Source organism: Paramormyrops kingsleyae, chromosome 13, assembly GCF_048594095.1.
Source record: "Paramormyrops kingsleyae isolate MSU_618 chromosome 13, PKINGS_0.4, whole genome shotgun sequence".
Lineage (NCBI taxonomy): Eukaryota > Metazoa > Chordata > Actinopteri > Osteoglossiformes > Mormyridae > Paramormyrops > Paramormyrops kingsleyae.
Window position 1 is genome coordinate 31,247,476 of NC_132809.1, and position 17,694 is coordinate 31,265,169.

At 49.9% G+C, this 17,694-nt stretch overlaps 1 protein-coding gene across 1 annotated transcript in view; it reads left to right on the forward strand.

Annotated features, from left to right (window-relative positions):
• The first annotated feature begins 820 nt into the window (after window positions 1-820).
• The window catches only part of pard6a (par-6 family cell polarity regulator alpha), a 28,842-nt gene continuing 11,968 nt past the window's right edge, over window positions 821-17,694 (forward strand). The window contains exons 1-2 of the mRNA XM_023827050.2: window positions 821-1,083; window positions 4,354-4,576. Of these exons, the coding sequence (XP_023682818.1) occupies window positions 916-1,083; window positions 4,354-4,576 (391 nt within the window). The 5' untranslated portion in view covers window positions 821-915. The remainder of the gene's footprint in view (window positions 1,084-4,353; window positions 4,577-17,694) is intronic.

The following is a 17,694-nucleotide window of genomic DNA, read 5'->3' on the forward strand; positions in this document are numbered from 1 at the left end:
AATCCAGGGGGGATGGGGTCGTTATTTTTTATAGGCATTTTTTCATGTCTCCTCAGATATCTTCTGCTGTGACGAAATTATATAACATGTACTGTTGTCATGACCACAACCCTTTACTGAATTGGCGTAAAAATGGACGGATGGGTTAGCTATTTTAAACGTACTTATTCTATTATTGCTAAACCTTTTCTAAGTTTTAACACATCTATGTTAAAAATGAACACTGCAAAAATTAAATATATCGAATAGAATTTCTCATCTGATGAAGAATCACATTTTATCATTCACTCATTTCTTGATTTAACTTTTTCTACAGAAACATTTTCACTCAGACGTCTTCATTACAGGTTTACTGGAGCCTGTCCTAGGATGAACATAAATCATGAACATTAGGATTGGGACACCAGTCCATCGCAAAAAAGAAGGAATTTTGAGACTTATTATTTATGAATGTTATATTAAGAGCAAGTATATATGCAGTAGATTTAACAACGTAGAGTTTTTAAAGGCACGCAAACTGTTACTCAATTGTGAAAATAATTTTACAGTTCAGAAACGCAACACTGATACTATTTTCGAAATCCTCTCCCTGCCATAGTTTACAGATGATGTCATAGTCGTATTACCCAAAATAACGCGCGTTACGTGAATAGGCAACGCGCGAGTCAGCCGCGCGCGCTCCACCTGTTTCCAGCCTCTCGTTTCCACGACAACGGCGCGCTAACGTTTCAGGTGATGTCAGGCGCTGGCGTCCCCGCCCCGAGCGGCGTGTCCCCGCTGACGTCATTGCCGTAGAAAAGCATAAGCCCCGCCCCTCTAGATGAGACGCGCTCCCGCAGGAATCGGTTTCCATAATACTGGCACTACGGCAGGCGGATTGCAGTGTTGTGTGTGTCCGCGGGCTGGAGCGAGTGAATGCGCGACGATTTTACGCTGCCGACGACTCAAGCCGGGGGGCGGGGACTCGATCTTGTTGGATCGGTGCACGGTCGTGTCTGCGGAATTATACCACCGGGCAAAATGTCAAGGCATCAGAGGACCCCTTTACGAAACGCGGACAACCTTATCGAAGTCAAGAGTAAAGTAAGTGACGGTCTTACGTGATAGTTATCGGGTCGCCCTGGGACGGACCCGCAGACTCGCTGTCTTTTGGCTTCACCTCCCCACACCTGCGCGGCGGCACATGACGGCGCTTTCCGCCGTGTAGATGGGAAAGCTGCCATGCACCATAACCATGATTAAGAAAACGGCTGCGCGCTGGCGTCCTGTCTAGTCTGTAAGCTGTCGCAGTGCAACCGTTGTGCTTTTGAGCAGAAGAAGATGTGTGTGTGTGTGTGTGTGTAAATATCGGCGCTCCTTGTTTTGTGTTTATCCGCATGCGTCTGTGTGCGGTTCTTCCGTCTGGTACTTAAGCAGTATACCCGAGGATTTACCAGGTAAACACGCCAGGCGGATGACATGCGTTCGTCCGGGGCGCTGCGTCCGATCTCTCCTGTTAATGGTTAATAATGTTGTTGTGGGTGCGGAGAAGCGACGCGTGTTTAATTTGGCTCAATTTAATCTCGCGGAAACATTATCATCGAGCGGCCGTGATTAGTGTATAAAAGCAGAGCTTGGCGTTAATGTTGCAGCAAACCATTCTTCACATCGTCGTGCACTCAAGGCACTTAAGGCAGCCGTGCCTTTATACTCCCGTAAATCGTGGTTTCGGGAGCGATAATAATATCCCATTGACTTTCCCGATTATCCTTTATAAACTTTGGCGAACAAATTATTTTTGTCCGCCCGCAATTTCTAGATCTCTAGTTGGTTTCCGTTTGATTTAACGTTAAACACCTAGAAGTGCATAAAAAATAGTAGTGATAATGATTTTATGCGACATAGCAACAACGAAACATAATAATCACATGGATTTTGTAAATTGTACTATTCATTAATAAGGGTAATTATACAAATTAAAACTGTTAGCTTTATTCGAACAGGTATCGTACTGTTTATTATTCTTGTATTGTTTACGCTATTGCCGAGTGACAATCACATGACGTGAATTATGATGCGAACAGGCTAACGTGTTATATTTTGGGAGAAGTTGTGGTCTGTCTGTTACATATCGTTTTTATGCATTCCTCCTTGGTTAGGGCGCTACTCCCACCCGTGTGTTTGAGTCCCACCCTGTGCTTCTGGAACATTTTATTTTCACTCTAACGCTTTATCACTGTTCCTTCTCCATCCCTGACTGCGCGTCCTGCACGGCCAGATAATAGTGCTCCGTGTATTGTTACAGCACTGGCTGTTATCAGCTGATGCTACACTCAACTTCTGCTATTTTAGGGTATTATTTGCAGAACGAATTCTCCATGGGCGACTTTACAAACAGCAGAGTGGGCACACTGCAGAAAGTAAATATTAATGTAAGCATCAGGTTGATGCTTATCTCTTTTTGGGTCTGACTTTAGGCCTTCACTCTCTAATGTCATGTGACTTTCTGCATGTTGATTAAAAAAATCAATAGGACGCCATTGTTAATCCTTCCTGCTTGGCGTGCTTGTCACAGGGAGCTGGTGAGGTGTGAAATTTCATTAGCTTTCTGCAGGCAGGTGCGTTGCGGCTGGATGGGAAAGGATCTCGCAGGAAATCCGCTCTGTCCTGGGCCGGCTTGTGACGGAGACCTTTTTGTTTACCGTCTTGACGGTGTTGACGAGGTCCTCCATTCTAACATGGCCGTATGTTTTTTGACTCTGTTTCAGTGACACTGTTTCACCGTGGCCCCTACTTGTGGTGATTCACCGCTTTCTCCTTTTCACAGCCCGCCTCTACGACAGCTGAGACTTTTTGAACGGAATAAATAACTGAGATAGGGGAGGGGGGGCTAGTGTTGCCCCTCATTTCTGCCTTAACACCGGGATTCATTCCCTCCAAGAGACTGAAGTTGGACGGTGTGACGCTGTATTAGGGAATCACGTTACTCTATACATTCACTTAGTTTTTCAGCTCATTCCCGTGCCTTTCGTTTCGGGAAGCTGTAATCTCCATTCAGTCCTGTGTCTGAAACTGCACAGAGAGCTGCTGCTCAGTGGGAGATGATGATTTTAATGTGATAATGCATGAAGAAAAGAGAACTTATATCTTGTACTGACACTTTCTTGCATCTTTGTGGTCTTGCTAGCTAATTTCGTTTTCCAGGCAACTGTACAATGACAATAAAAAGTCTTGAAGTCTTGAAGAATATAAAGTTTTGCAGTTATTCAGACAGTATGTGTTCATTCATGTGTAAACGTGCTGTTTATATATAATCAGTGCAGTTTGGCCCTGGCTATAATATGAGAACATTGGCTGTCAAAAGGGAAAGGATACCCTCAGATTTTCCCACCACTCCCATTTTTCTTTTGTTATGATGAGGACTGGAATTACGAAGTCGGGAGGGCGGCAGGGGGAGATGGAGGAAGGAGATGCAGTTCAGTTCATCTAGGAAACATCTTTAGCAAACGCAGACGTGAGGTTAGGTGAAGCAGGTCGTGGATACGCACCTTGGGAAGATTCCCAGCCATGAGGCAATGAATGTCAGTCCCTTCCCTGAACAGGCAAGGTTCAGCCCTGGTTGCTTCGTAATTCCGTGTCGACCCCATCAGTCTCTCTGTATGATTGACGGATGGTGTCCCAGTGGAGGACGACATCAATTGCCTCAATGTGAGATGAAAGGGGAGCCCAGGCTTCACTGCTGTCCCCTTCAGCCAGGGCTGTAACCTTCTGATCTGCCCTGATCACCTAATATCTGTCCTCCACCTAACTCCCCCGTTCCTCTCTAATTCGTATTAACCACATCAGCTCATCCGTGACCCTCCGCACTTCCTGTTTTAGGCAGAGCCTTTTACACATCGCATGACAGGTGTTCCTAACCAGCAGTTAGGAATCGCACACTCAAAATAACGCGACAGTCAGTTTGAAGTCCAAACCATGACTGATAAACGGATATCAGTGATTGTGTCCCTGTGGCTGCAGAGAAGACAGAGCGTCCAGCCTCATGGAGAGATATATATATTTTTTTACATTTTCTCATTAATCTGATTCTTTAATCCAAAGCAATTTACAGTAGAGCGAAGAGATGCATTTTTTATGAGTACTTTGTGGGATTCGAACCCATGACCGTTGCCAAGTTAGTGCACTGCTGTGCTTGAGGTTTAGCTTCTTTTTAGCTCTTGTGAATGCTTGGAATGTGCTTCCTGAGGGTGACAACGGCAGAGTGTAATGGAGCCGTAATGAGTGACAGAGTGCAGCGTAAGAGGCTCCTCCGCTTCAGCTGAGCCGCCCACCTGCCGATGCCGTCGCTGACGATGTTCTGTCGCCCCGCTGCAGTTCGAAGCGGAGTACCGGCGCTTCGCCCTGAAGCGATCCGGAGCCGGCGGCTTCCAGGAGTTCTACCGGCTGCTGCAGTCGGTGCACCGGATCCCCGGTGTGGATGTGCTGTTGGGCTACGTGGACGTGCACGGCGACCTGCTGCCAATCAACAACGACGACAACTACCACAAGGCCCTGTCGTCTGCTGCCCCGCTGCTGCGGTTAATAGTGCAGAAGAGAGGTAAGCGTGGGGGGGTGGGGGTCGGGGGGATTCCCATTGGCGTCACGTAGGATGCTGATGCTATTGCTACTGGTCGCATTCCACCATGAATTCCATGTTTGTAGTTGGGAGAATGGGCGATTAGACAGGGTTAGCATAACTGAACAGATTAACGGCCATTTGACTTGCAAATATTGCTGAAGCGGTGTCACTGAGGTCACATGTCCCTTTCAGTCACCTCATGTCCACTCAGAGCTGCAGATTTGGGGGGGGGGGGTTTCGTTTACCTCGCGCCCTCCTTAATAGCCTCTCTCTGCTTTTAATTGTTCGGGTTTATTTTTGGGCAATAAAAATGTATTTCAGCTTGTGAAGATGCTGGCATTGAACTATGAGTCAGAGTGAGAGGGAGAATCAAGTAGAACGGGGGGGAGCCATGTTCAGTCGGGGGGGGGTGGGGGTGGTGAGTGAGAGAGAGAGAGAGAGAGAACTGGAGATAAGTTTCTTCCCAAGACCGGGCTGTACCTACGAAGGCGGCGGTAGCTGGTACCAACCCGAACGGGGGAGACTCCGCCCTGAGTGACATGGTGGTAATGGGACGGAGCGGAAGGTGGGACTGCAAAGCAAACGGCCATTTTGTTCAGTTGGTTGGTTAGTTATTGATTTGCCAAGCCGGAGTCGACATTCAACCCAGATGGTACTTATTTGATCACTGAGATACGCACGCCACGCCCAACCTGCTTTGAATAATTCAGATTTTTGAGATATTTCCAGGGGATGTTTTGCCCACTACCTGTCCACCCCCCGGGGGTCACGGGGCTGGGGTGACAGAGCCGAGGCCCTGTGAGCTTGCCGGTCCACACGGTGGCCCGTGGCGATTCGCTGGCAGGCCGCAGAAATGCGGAGGCAGGTGGCTGTGCTGAGGGGAGCTGGAGCTCTTTGTTATTTTCGGCTGTGACGTGGCTGTTGGCATCTCTGCTCTTCCTCCAAGCTGTCTTTCTCCTGTCTCCGTCTCCCCCCAAAGCCAGCTGCGCCCTCTGTACGTCTCCGAGTCCGAAATCACAGCTAATTCGTCCCAGAAACATGTCTGTCAGTAATACTCTTGTGTTCTTTTCTCTGCTTTGTTTCCCTGAACAGATACATGAGTGCACTTGTGTGTAGTTGGCCTGGGAGTGTACGATCAGCACTTTTTGTTTTCCTTCGCTCGTAAAGAGATCAGGTGACCCCCCCGAGCTGCGCTTTTCAGCCACGTTAGCCTGCCTGTTGTCGGTAATCTCTGACACGAATTCTCAGCCAGGAATGTGCCGCAGCGCTTCGGGTAAGAGCTGGATCTCTTCTCGGCTCTCGTTAACCCAACCTCAGGAGGCCTCCTTCTCTGATCTCGCTCTGTTGGCGAGAATGCGCCATTGATCCTGTGAGGCTTGATGTCTTTTGGGAGGGTGAGGGCATATCACAGGGATTTTCAGAACTCTGGAGGGGGGTGACTGTAGATTATCAGCCTTGCGTTTTGGAATAGATGTGGAACTGGTAAAGCCCCCCCCCCATCCCCTTGTAGTTCTGTATCAGAGAGTCAAGTTGGCTCAGTATCCAGCTCTGACTGTCATGGTTAACCACTGCTGCCCAGTTTGCCGATGACCTTGACTGGTATCCAACGAGTGGGGGAAAAAATGATCATCATAAAATGGGGCAAGACACAATATGAGGTGGTTGGTGGTTTGGGGTGGCAGGATGTAATGGATTTGTAGCTGTTCCATGGTGTATGTAGGTGTTACACACCGCAGAAATCGGACTGGCGCATAGTCAACATGATCATCTATTCCCCATTGTCCCCGATACAATAGGAGAGAGAACGGGGAGGTTGGAAACGTGGACCATGAGGCGTACGGGGAAGGCGGCGCTGGAGATGCATTAATCGCTGTATTGTCTGGGTCTGCTCTGTCAAAACAAGACATTAATGGCTTTGTTGTCTGTCAAAGAGCTTAACATATGCAGGTTTCCCCCCCCGAGTTAAATGCTTATTTAGTAGATCAGAAAAACACACACCATCTCATCAGTCTTCAGGAGTATATTAGGGCCTTTTGTAAGTGTAAACAGTTCAGATAATGAAGTTCTAATTGGTTCAATTAAAATGCAGGAAGAGGCTGGAATGAAGGAGACCCCCTGGAAACTGAACCTGACACCTGCTCTGATGCCCCCAAGGCCTGTGGGTGACATTGGAGCCCTGGAGACGAGAGCAGTGAAGCTTGGTTACTCCTGAACAGTTTTGTGTGTGTGTGTGTGCGCGCACGCGTGTGTGTGTGTGTGTGTGCACGCGTGTGTACGCGCGTGTGTGTGTGTGTGTGCGAGCGCGTGTGTGTGTGTGTGTATACCCGCAAACCCATGTTAGTCTCTCAGTGATCCTTGCATAAATTTATCGAATGGCTTGTAACCTAGCTACAAACGGAAGCATTTTGGCTCTTTTGAAAGTAAAAAAAAAAAAAAAAAGCTTATTTTTTTTTCTGGTGGCATCCCTGGAATGTGCGTCTGAAGAGACTCTGAGAAGCAGAGACACAAAGCGCTACAGACGCACGTGTGAAGGCGCTGCTTCTTAATGAAAGGAGGCCTTCATGAAAATGTTTTTTTGTTTTTCTTGGCAACAGCTGGTTTTTCTTTTCATTTCTTTTTTCTTCTTCTTCTTAATCCCTGTGCAGGTAATTATCACCCCTTGGGGGGGGGCACAGATTAACTCCCTCATGTCCCACCTTCCCACCCGCCAGTGTTTCCTGTGACAGACCTGCAGATGTCCATGTGAATACCTGTCACGGGCCTCTCGCCTGCCAGAGCAGACAGCTCCGCTGTTTTGTTTTTTTTTTTTTTTTTTTGGGGGGGGGGGGGGGGGGAGGTGCCGTTCTGTCGTCGTAGAGACCACCCCCGAAATCTGCCTCCTTTGTTTCCTCCCCTTTTCAGCCTGTTTGTTTTCTGCTCGGTGAGACAAAGTATTCAAATCTCATTTTGCGGGGGATGTGGATTTCACTGGAGCTTCATCGCCGTGGTGACAGTGCCCACTGCATTCCAGTGGGTGACTGGTCATTACGTAAATACATTAACTTTATTACCAATATTGTTTTCTCCCCCTTTCATACTGTATATATTTTGAAGGCAGTTCTTTTCTCTCGGGAATCTAATTGCCGTGTGTGAGGCTATGGATGCAGATGAAGTCGGCACAGATCGGGCTGGTGTGTGTGTGCTATTTTGGGTTGGGACGGGGCTCCTTTGCGTTTGCTATTTCAGAAGAAGCACTTTGTAAGTAAGCAGCTGGTCCAGTGAAGTCGGCGCAGGGCTATTCATCATGAAAGTATCTCCTGTTTCCATCTCGCTTCCCGATTCTGTTTCTCTTTCACGTAGGTGATCATTTACATGCTTCTGTTGTCGCTACGCATTTCTGCTGTGGAGGGGGTGGGGGGGGTTCACTTCTCACTGGGCTTCACTCTACGGGACATAGACCTATGTGATGCTTACCAGAGCACATCCTGTCTTCTTGTACCAGAAGCATTGCACTGAGAGCTTGGGTGGGATCCGTTTCAGATGGTTGGAAGCAATAATAATACTCTGATGGAGGTCAGGTGCCGGTCAGTGAAGAGTTAATGTCAACAGGGCATGGGTGGCCCGGTAGTGGTGAGCTGCTTATCCATTCTGATAGGGTCTTATGGCAGCCAATCCACTGTTAAACAGCTAATCAGGTGGTTGCACGTCAGCCAATGAGGAGCCTGAAAGTGCAAAACAAAGACAGAATTTTGTGCCGGCGAGTTAAACAGCTACTGTGGTTTCATAAACAATATGTTAGCTGGTGCACATGCATTTCCTGTGAAAGACAATCTCTTTTGCAGTATAGAAGTACTTTAACCAAGAAGGCTAATGGTTTTTAAAGCATGAGATAATTTGTAACATATGGCAGGATTGCACTGCTGCTGGGTCTGGGCTGTATCAGCTGAGGCACTGTTCATGGTTTTGTTTCATGGACTCTCTGCTGGGGTGTTCAGTCCTCTGATGGTTTTACTCTCTGGGCTTCTCCAGGGATCAGTGGAAGAGAAGAACTGGGCTTTTTCATTGACTTACAGAAATAACTCTCTCTGTTTCTTGCCCCCATCAGTGCTTGGGCTAGAAGCATCGCATTAATGTGTGTTGTGATAGCTATAGACAGTCTCCCTGTGGCCACACGTCCCCCTGGGATGACTGAGTGCTGCTTCTGCTTGGGAGAAGAAGACCCCTTATGACACTGTTCGGAGGAGCCTGATGTCCACCCGGGGGTTCTGTCTGGTGAGAGAGGGTCTTCCGCTTTCACCGGCTTCAGATTTAGATGATGATCACCCCTGGTGACAGGGTCACGGAAGAGCACGGAAAGCGTATGATCCGTTCCCGTGTCCCATCCGTGTAGAAATTTGGAAGTGTGAGGCCAGGAGTGGATGGGGCTGGATGCTGTTGTCCAGGGAGTGGCTTATTTTTGGATCCAGTGCGGTTGTGGGAGCCCGAGGAACGCAGTGCGGTCATATGACTCACCGCCATGTTATCTCCCTTGTCCAATTTGTGCATTTCTGAACAGAGACTTCACTCCGGTGTAAGGAAACGCCGGCTGCTCACCAGGCTTTGTTTGGAAACACACTGCCCTGCATGATTGTGATATAAACGTCAGAGAGACGGAGTGATTTACCAAGACCCCCCTGGCTCTCTGCATCATTACTGTACAAAAGGGAGCGTGCCGTACCAGATTGATGGGGCTTTTAGCTCGTCCTCTGAGAGATTGCTAAGGAGAGGACCAGCTAATGTAATTCCCATGAATTGAGAGTGGAGAAGGTGAAGCAGGCCTCTCACCCCACCCCCTTTTCACTCCCTCTCCCTCTCACCCCACCCCCTTTTCACTCCCTCTCCCTCTCACCCCACCCCCTTTTCACTCCCTCTCCCATCATACTCCTGCATGTCAGATGTTTACCTTCTGCTTTCTCTCTGTCTGTTGGGTCTTTTTTTTTTTTTTTTTTTTTTGGATGATCAGTGAAGGGTTTTTGTTGTGGGTCCCTGCCAGTCTCTAGGGTACTGAACATGACTTTATGGGCAGGACTTAAGGGGGTGTGTCCTTCTGGGTGTGGCTTAAGGGGATGTGTTAGTCTGGGTGTGGCTTAAGGGGATGTGTCAGTCTGGGTGTGGCTTAAGGGGGTGTGTCAGTCTGGGTGTGGCCTAAGGGGGTGTGTCAGTCTGGGTGTGGCCTAAGGGGGTGTGTCAGTCTGGGTGTGGCTTAAGGGGGTGTGTCAGTCTGGGTGTGGCTTAAGGGGGTGTGTCCTTCTGGGTGGGGCCTCATTGTCTGTGTGTTTTTCCTTTCACACTGTCCTGCTATTCTGGGACTAAGTGGATCAGATTGAATAGAATCCCTCACTGGGCTGCACAGTCCCATTCTCTTAGCCCAAGAGAGGAAGAGGGTCAACGGCAGTATTTAGCATCACTCTGGGGGCCCTGTTTGCAACAGTCACTGCACTGGAGGGGGGGGGGGGGTTGCAGAAGTGACTCATTGATTGTGGTCCCAGGTTCTTGGAGGTAAAAGTGAGGAGAGCAAACCAAAAGGGATAAGGCTGAATTGAAGGGGAATAAGTGAGATCGGCCTGGGGAGGGGAGCATTCAAAGAATAATGCAGTCCTGATTTTTTTTTTCAGTCTGTCATTCATTGATTTATTTAATCTGCTGGATTATAAGGGCAAGGCTGGAGTCCAAGGACAAATGGAAGGCAAATGGTGCTCCCCTGAATGTGTGTCTACCTGTGGGTTTGCGTTTGTACCCAGTAAACTGGCCCCCGTTTTCCCAGTCTGGCTTCTGGCGGCGTGCGGGTGTCTGTCCCTAATAATGGATGTCTGCATCCCATCTAGACCGCCCTGGCAGCTCCCCTGCACCTCTTATTGTGAAATCCTTGTTTAAAGAGCCCTGCTATCCATGGTTCATTGCTCTGGTGTTTAGCTCACAGTGACCTCTGTCATATGGTCTCCCACCCTGTCAGCCGTCCGGTGGGTCGCATGGCAAGATAATGAGTGCGTTTGCATAACCGTAATTAACGCTAATTACTAATTATAATCATGCATCTTGTGTTTAAATGCTATTCCTTTAATTATGCGGCGCTTACGTTACACAACCGGCTAAGATTTCCATGCCGCATGGTAACAGGAACTCGTTCATTGTTAATCTCCGGGTAATCCGCTGCCGCATGACGCGGCGTGCACGATGCAGGGTCAGCGTGTAGTGTCACCTCCCTGCGAGGCAGAGGACCCGTGAGATTCATAATAACAAATGACGGCGCCGCTTGCAGGCAGAGTGTGGGCAGACTGATAACGCAGCGGGGCTCAGTAGCCCCCGAAGCCCCCAGCGCCGGCCGGGTGCTGATTCTGCAGGACGAGAGGCCTTCCGGCGCAGGGTCTGCCGCAGGATGGGCGTTTGCCAAGGGGGGCGGAGCCAGACGGCCGCATGGTGCCGCCCTGGTGCTTATGGCTTCCACAGCGTGCCGGTTGACCTCCTCACACGTTGACTGGTTGCCCGGTAACGAGGATCTGCTGAATGCTGGGAGGTGGAGGTGGGGGCTGCTCCTTTTTCACGGTTATCCCAGTGCTCCCCGTTTGTAGCCGATTGATGGGGGAAATAATTTCTTTGAAAAGTAGCACGAACATCTGAGTCATAAACAAATGATGATGCACTGATCCTCAACATTTTGTGTGGCATGCCCCCCCCCCCCCTCTTTGCTGTGCGTGTCCTTAAATGGCTCCACGCTCTAGAGGGGCTCCTTGTGTGGCCGTGCTCAGAAGGCTGTTGGTTCGAATCCCAGGGTCAGCAGAGTGATTTCACTGGTGGGCCTTTTGAGAAAGGCTCTTAATAAGGTCAGCCAGTCCCTGGAGCAATTGGGGTTTTTCCTCTGCTGTACGTCACTTTGGATAAACGCATCTGATACATTCATACACCACGTATACTTAAGTCGGGGATGAATAGAGGGATGGACAGAGGTATGAGCTGAAGGAATGATGTGATGGATGCATGAGCCTGTGGGACACATCTGCTGTGCAGCTGGATCTGCGTCTCTCCTGCAGGTCCTGGCAGAGCGCGGAGTGTTGGAGCACCTGCCGAGACGATTTACCGTTACCATCCCGCACTCTTGGCCTGACCGGCCGTTTGTTATGTAAAGCAGGCTCTCCCCCCGGCCCCCCCACTCTGCGGGCAGCGGCCGGAATGCTGTTGCCCAAGGCTTGGCTCTTTTTTTTAAACCCACTGAGCGGGGGGGGAGGGGGCAGTCAGTCCAGAGACCCCGTCTGACACGCAGATGTACTCGGCGCTTAAGGGAGGTCAGCAGGTTCTCAAGACAACCCCCCCCAGTCCAGTAAGTGAGTGGCCCAGGACTGCAGAAATGGAATCCGCAGGTGGCATCGCCATGGCAACGCCGTACACAGAGGCGCTAGTGTTGTTAGCTGGACGGTTGATGATGGGAAGGGGGGGGGGGGGCGCTGCGGTCGAGATGGCGATGGTTGGATAGCCGTGTTGGTCTTTCTGTTCTACTGCCAATGTGGTGACCGGGACAAGGGGGCCATTATCGGGGCGCCAGCTGCCAACATGCTATGAGGTTTTGTGCTGATGCTTGTTTGGTCTGTGTTGGAAGACCCCTGTTATGCAAAGTCAGTCACACACTGCTATTGGACAGTGCAACTGGATTCCGAGCTTGAATTTGCAGTTTATAGAGGTGGATGACCACCCCCCCCCCCAGTACAAAAGAGGGGATTAGCACTTGCTAAAAAGCCAAGGAGGACAAGGAGGATTATGGACAGATTTTGCCTGTTTAGACAAAAAATCATCCACAATAAAGTATCTTGTAGTCAAGAAATACATTACAGATTGGCAAAGCTTCATGAAGGACCTCAAGAGTATTCATGCACCTCTATGAACAAGGATCAGAGTTGTGCAGAATATGGTATTTTCTGTGATCTATGGATGTGAGGGTTGGACAGTGAAGAAGCAGCTCAGGAGGAGTAAAGACACCTTGGAACTTCAAATCACTGTCGGCTGCAAAGAGAACAAACAACTGGATTCCTGATAACCTGGCCATCTACTGGAAGCACAAATGGCCATATTGAAGCTGCCCAATTGTGGCTGTATTATGAGAAGGTAAATGAGGGAGAGCGAGGATGACCAGGAACATGATGGATATTCCAACAGTGAACATTACTTTAGGAAGCCTGTAGACCTCAACATTAGGCAGAAAGTTCCGGAGGAACCCTGTCTAGGTGAGCTTGATTCCACCTAATAATACAGTAGTTTAATTAGTACCGCCGATCCCAAGTGTTTTGCCTTTGTAATAATCTTCAGGGCTGCAAATGATCCATAATTCTCAGTTTTCACGCGTAAGAGCCCATTGAGTGGGAGAACAATGGGCACTTGTATCTGCCGTTTTCATGATCTGCTCTTGACAGGAAACTGGTTTTCTTTGTGCTGGACTTGTTGTTTGTGGTGGGGGGGGGTGATGGTGTATGTTCAAGCGAAGTGGGGGCCTTGTTCTCACCTTGCGTTCTTTGGATTTTTAGCCCAGCTGTGGGGTTTCACACTTTTCGTCGCAGCTCTCTGTTCTACGGCTTCTGATCTCGCTTTCAAGATGAATTCTTCAGCCATAGACAGAGCAGGTGAGGCCTCCTGCTGGCTCAGACAGGAGGCTATTAGTTACCTAATCTTTCTGGAAACTTCTGTACTGCTGTTGCCATGGCAGAATTGTTTAGACGATTTGTTGTTTTCTTAGGCGACCTTTGGGGTCACCCATCTGTGCAGCTGTGCGTTTAACACGACCCTCTCAGCTAAAATGGTCTGTTTAGAGGTTCAACAGCAGGTTCCATCTTGGAGTTTTAGGTAGCGACTGTCACAATAGAGGTCAATAGTCTAGAGATGCGCATAGTTCATGAACAAATTCATTGGACGCGGGTCTAATATAATCGGTTAAATATACGAAAGCTGACAGGAATTAAAATGTTTTATGTACAAAAATTGCTGTGGCTTTAGAGTGGCTGTCCTGAAGGTCTGACGGAGAGCATCAGCATGCTTGTGGGCTGCGCTGTGAGTGCTGCAGTCTCGATGATGGACTGTCTTTGGTCTCCTAATGGGCTTTGGTGCTGGTCCAGTACTGGCGGGGTCTGGCCCACGGCAGAGGACCAGGGGCCTGGGCGTGAAGCCCGTCACGGCCGGTTCCTCTGCTGCTTCTGGTAAACGGGCCTAGGCTTGGCCTGTAGCCAGGCCGTCCAGTCCCTGGAGGGTTCGAGACGGGTTCCGGGCCGCTGGGCCCGGGGAGGTCAGGCTGTCTGGCTTCTGGGATTAGAGTCTGCCTGGCACTGGCCAGCCTGCTGTCTGCTCTTGCGGATGACGAAACAGGAGACAGGTGGGTCTCACTATGGGTCTGAACACTTACTTGTGTCCCCCCCCCCCCGTGTGTTGTTGCGGGGAGTGTCTAGTTGACCCCCCCCCCCCCCGTAAAGAAAAGCATCGCCACTGAAAGGCAGTGAGATGAGAAGCCATGTTTTGCAGTTACACACACAATCCAGCTGTGTGTGTGTGTGTGTGTGTGTGTGTGTGTGTGTGTGTGTGTGTGTGTGTGTGTGTGTGTGTGTGTGTGTGTGTGTGTGTGTGTGTGTGTGTGTGTGTGTGTGTGAGAGAGAGAGAGGGGTGGTGGGTGGGGGGCCCACCAGACTCTGACAGGGCGTGTAATGAGGCGAGACACGTTTCCCCCCCCCACACACACCCTGTCACTGCAGCTGTCGCTGTGGGTTCATACCGAATTCGGTCTTGAGCAAAGTCTCTGACTGCGGTGTCACTCGCTGCTCGCACCTCGATTTGAGCCGGAAAGAGAAGTAATATGCAGAGCTGTTAGCGCCCCCCACACTCTGGGGGAAGAGGAGGAGAGGTGACTCTTGAGAGGTCGGTGGTTATGTTCAGCTCCAGTCTGCTGGGGTACAGCAGGGCTGTTTGTATCTTGACGTGTGTCGTCACCCCGGCTGATGGGTTTCTGGGTCGGGTTAACCGTCGGTCCTGCTTGGAGCCTTTGGGAATCTCTGTGAAGGTTGGGGTTAGCAGACTGTCGCTAATTCACCTGAGCGGGTATCTGGAGATGAAGAGCAGGGTGGTTGACAGCCTGGCCTGTCACGGTTCTTGTCTCGTTCCTTTTTTTCTCCCTGTGGCTCAGCCCCACGCTGCCTCTGAATCTGTCAGCCTCTGTAATTACGCCGGAGCGGGATTAGCATGTGCTCATTAGCCCCAGCAGCTAATCCCAGACAAACCCCATTAGCTATCTCCCAGAAGCCCCGAATCTGAGGTCATGTGACTGCCAGCCTGCCTCCGTCTGGTCACCTGACCTCGCCCTCCCATGCCTCCGGTGCTGTGCTTAAGTCATCGGTCACATGACAAGCTGCGATGAGAGTGCTGCGTTCCGTAACACACACATGCTTGCGCCACTGGTTCGAGAGTGTTAACCGCACTGGGTTGTGTGTGTGTGTGTGGGGGGCATATGGGGTGCTGATGGAGGAGGGGGTCCAGATGGCCACAGGGTGGGACCAGACCTCAGGGTCTTTGGGTTCCACAGGACCAGGTTCAACACGCCGGCATCCAGCTTCTTAAAAGCCCTGTTCGTCATATACTGAGAGCCGCTATCCTTCTGGTGGGGGCAGAGGGAACGGAGACGGAGCAGAATACACTGCAGTCAGCTTGGGGTTTCTCTAGCCTGCTTCCTGTCGGCAGGATCGTGTGTCAGATACTTGAGTAATGACACTCGGATACAGGCTTGGCATTGGGGATTGTTACCACGTGCACTCTGCTCGCTGACCTGCGCCCCCTACAGGCCTTGGGGGGGGTGGTGTGGTTTTGTGTGCTGTGGGGATGATAATGGTCACCTGTATGCCTGCAGCACCCTATGACTGAGTGTGTGTGTCTCACAGCATGTGGAATGTTCTGCGTGTGTGTGTCTCACAGCATGTGGAATGTTCTGCGTGTGTGTGGCTGCGCATGTGGAATGTTCTGCGTGTGTGTGGCTGCGCATGTGGAACGCCGCAACGTCTCCGGTCCTGTGGCTCAGGGGTGACGTCCCCGCTTCTGGGTAATCGGCACAAGCTTCTGCCCATATGTTCCGAGGCTGGCAAATGAGAGGATTCATTATGTCACGCTGTGCATGCGAGCGCGGGACACGTCCACCGCCATCTCTCGGCCTGCCGGAATGTTCTGGGCAGCGTTTATCTGCCGTCGTTCCTGAGGAACATGTACCTTCACCTTCACGCTACGTTCCATCAGGGAATTCTCGTGTGTGCGTGTGTCCGCTGCCCTCGGAACATGTCAGCATTGCTGTGAGTTTCTGTGGGCTTCTTTGAGCGCCCCTATGCACAGCTCCCCCCCCCCCCCCCACCCACATCTGTCTGAGATCATGGACTTTCTGATCTTTCACTCGGTGCTCTGCTGCTGTTTCTTCCTCTTCCCCCCCCCCCCCCACTGGACGAGTCCTGTGGACGCCTTTGTTTGACTCCTTTCTTTGCTAATTAGCAAAGATACTAAATTAACATATCACTAGAGGGCCACCAGAACTATATCCCAGAGTGGTGCTGTTTCCATCCCTGTGGTGTCAGTGTCAGACTTAGGACAGGAAGGCAGTGAGTATTTTGTTTGGCCATCGGGGGGCAGGTGCCTGGTGATGTTGTTTGGAGAGCTTGTTGGGTTTTTGTAGCTAGTGTTTGCATTTATTACTGTCTGCAAGTTAATGGATATTACCCCAGAAAAATTCTGCGTTGTTAATTTCTGTTCATATAGAATTTTTTTTTCCTCCATAAAATGTCTGCGTCCATTGTTCTTGTATTTTAATGGTATAGTTCAGCATTTTACACATTTTTTTTTTTTTTCTTTGCCAGTTGTGAGGGACATCTGCAGTATACTGGTTTTGGTTATATGTCTAATACCCACCTAATTTAAGGTGTGCGTGTGCGTGTGCGTGTGCGTGTGCGTGTGTGTGCGTGACTTCATAAAAAGAGCCTTTTCCCCAGCATGTGAGCACCTGTCCTCTCTGTGGAGCAGCTTGCCCAGCAGAATACTGAAAACAACTGAAAATAACTCCCGACGTTCCATATAAATCTCTATTAGTCCTGGAAATGTTTATGTATATATAAACAATCATTGGTCTCTTTGTCTGTGAGGTTATCCCCTTAGGTGAGTCTCTAGGCCCCAAGCCGCATAATCTCCTTTTACAAACCTTTGAAGTGCCGCCTGACCACAGAGTAATTTTCTTGATGGGCTAATTAGCGGAGTGGAAACTCGAATGCCTGCCTGTCGCCGGGTTCTGTAAATTTTATTAGCTCCTGGGGATTGGGGGGTGGGGTTCGTTTTCACCGTGTCTGTGCAATGCTGGCTGAATTCTGTAGAGGAGGGACATGATCACCTGTCAGCTCCGGTGGATCCTTCTAGAAAATGGGTTAGCGCCTGGTCACTGAGGCCGTTTTGCCATAATCCCCTAGGTGATCCTACGGCTGAACGCTTCCATGATTCCCCCCCACCCCCCCCCCCCCGCCCCCGTGATCTAGCTGGTCTCCATCAACCGCTCCGATGAAATTGAACTGCAGTGTAGGTGTTTGGGCCATTAATCTTGCTGTGGTTAGCTCTCTGTGCCAGTTAGTGTTGGCAGGTTTATCACCATACATGAGTCATTAGTCTAGTGAGAGCCTGTTCCTGGGTGACTCGTCGTTACGAATTTCAGGTGACGGATCGCGAAGGAATGTCTTAGAAAGCATGACGAGACGTCACACAAAGGGAGCTCGGGAGAAAGGAAGTTAAATGTCAGCCATGTCCTGCGAGGAGCTTTAACATCGTCAACCTTTTAAATAACCAGTAAACGTGTTCAGATGCACGCAGACTGACGTCTTTGAATGTTCTTCCCCAACCTTGTTTGAAATACCTCTTATCCAGAATGATTGTCTTAATAGCTTGCATGCCATACGTCAAATAGTTGACATCCTATTGTGTCACTGCCTGCTGGGAACTGTCCCTTAAGCCCCGCCCCCACCCCGTCCCTTAAGCCCCGCCCCCACCCCGTCTCTTTTGTATGCCACATTTTTACAAAACCCATGCAGACTGGGAGGGGC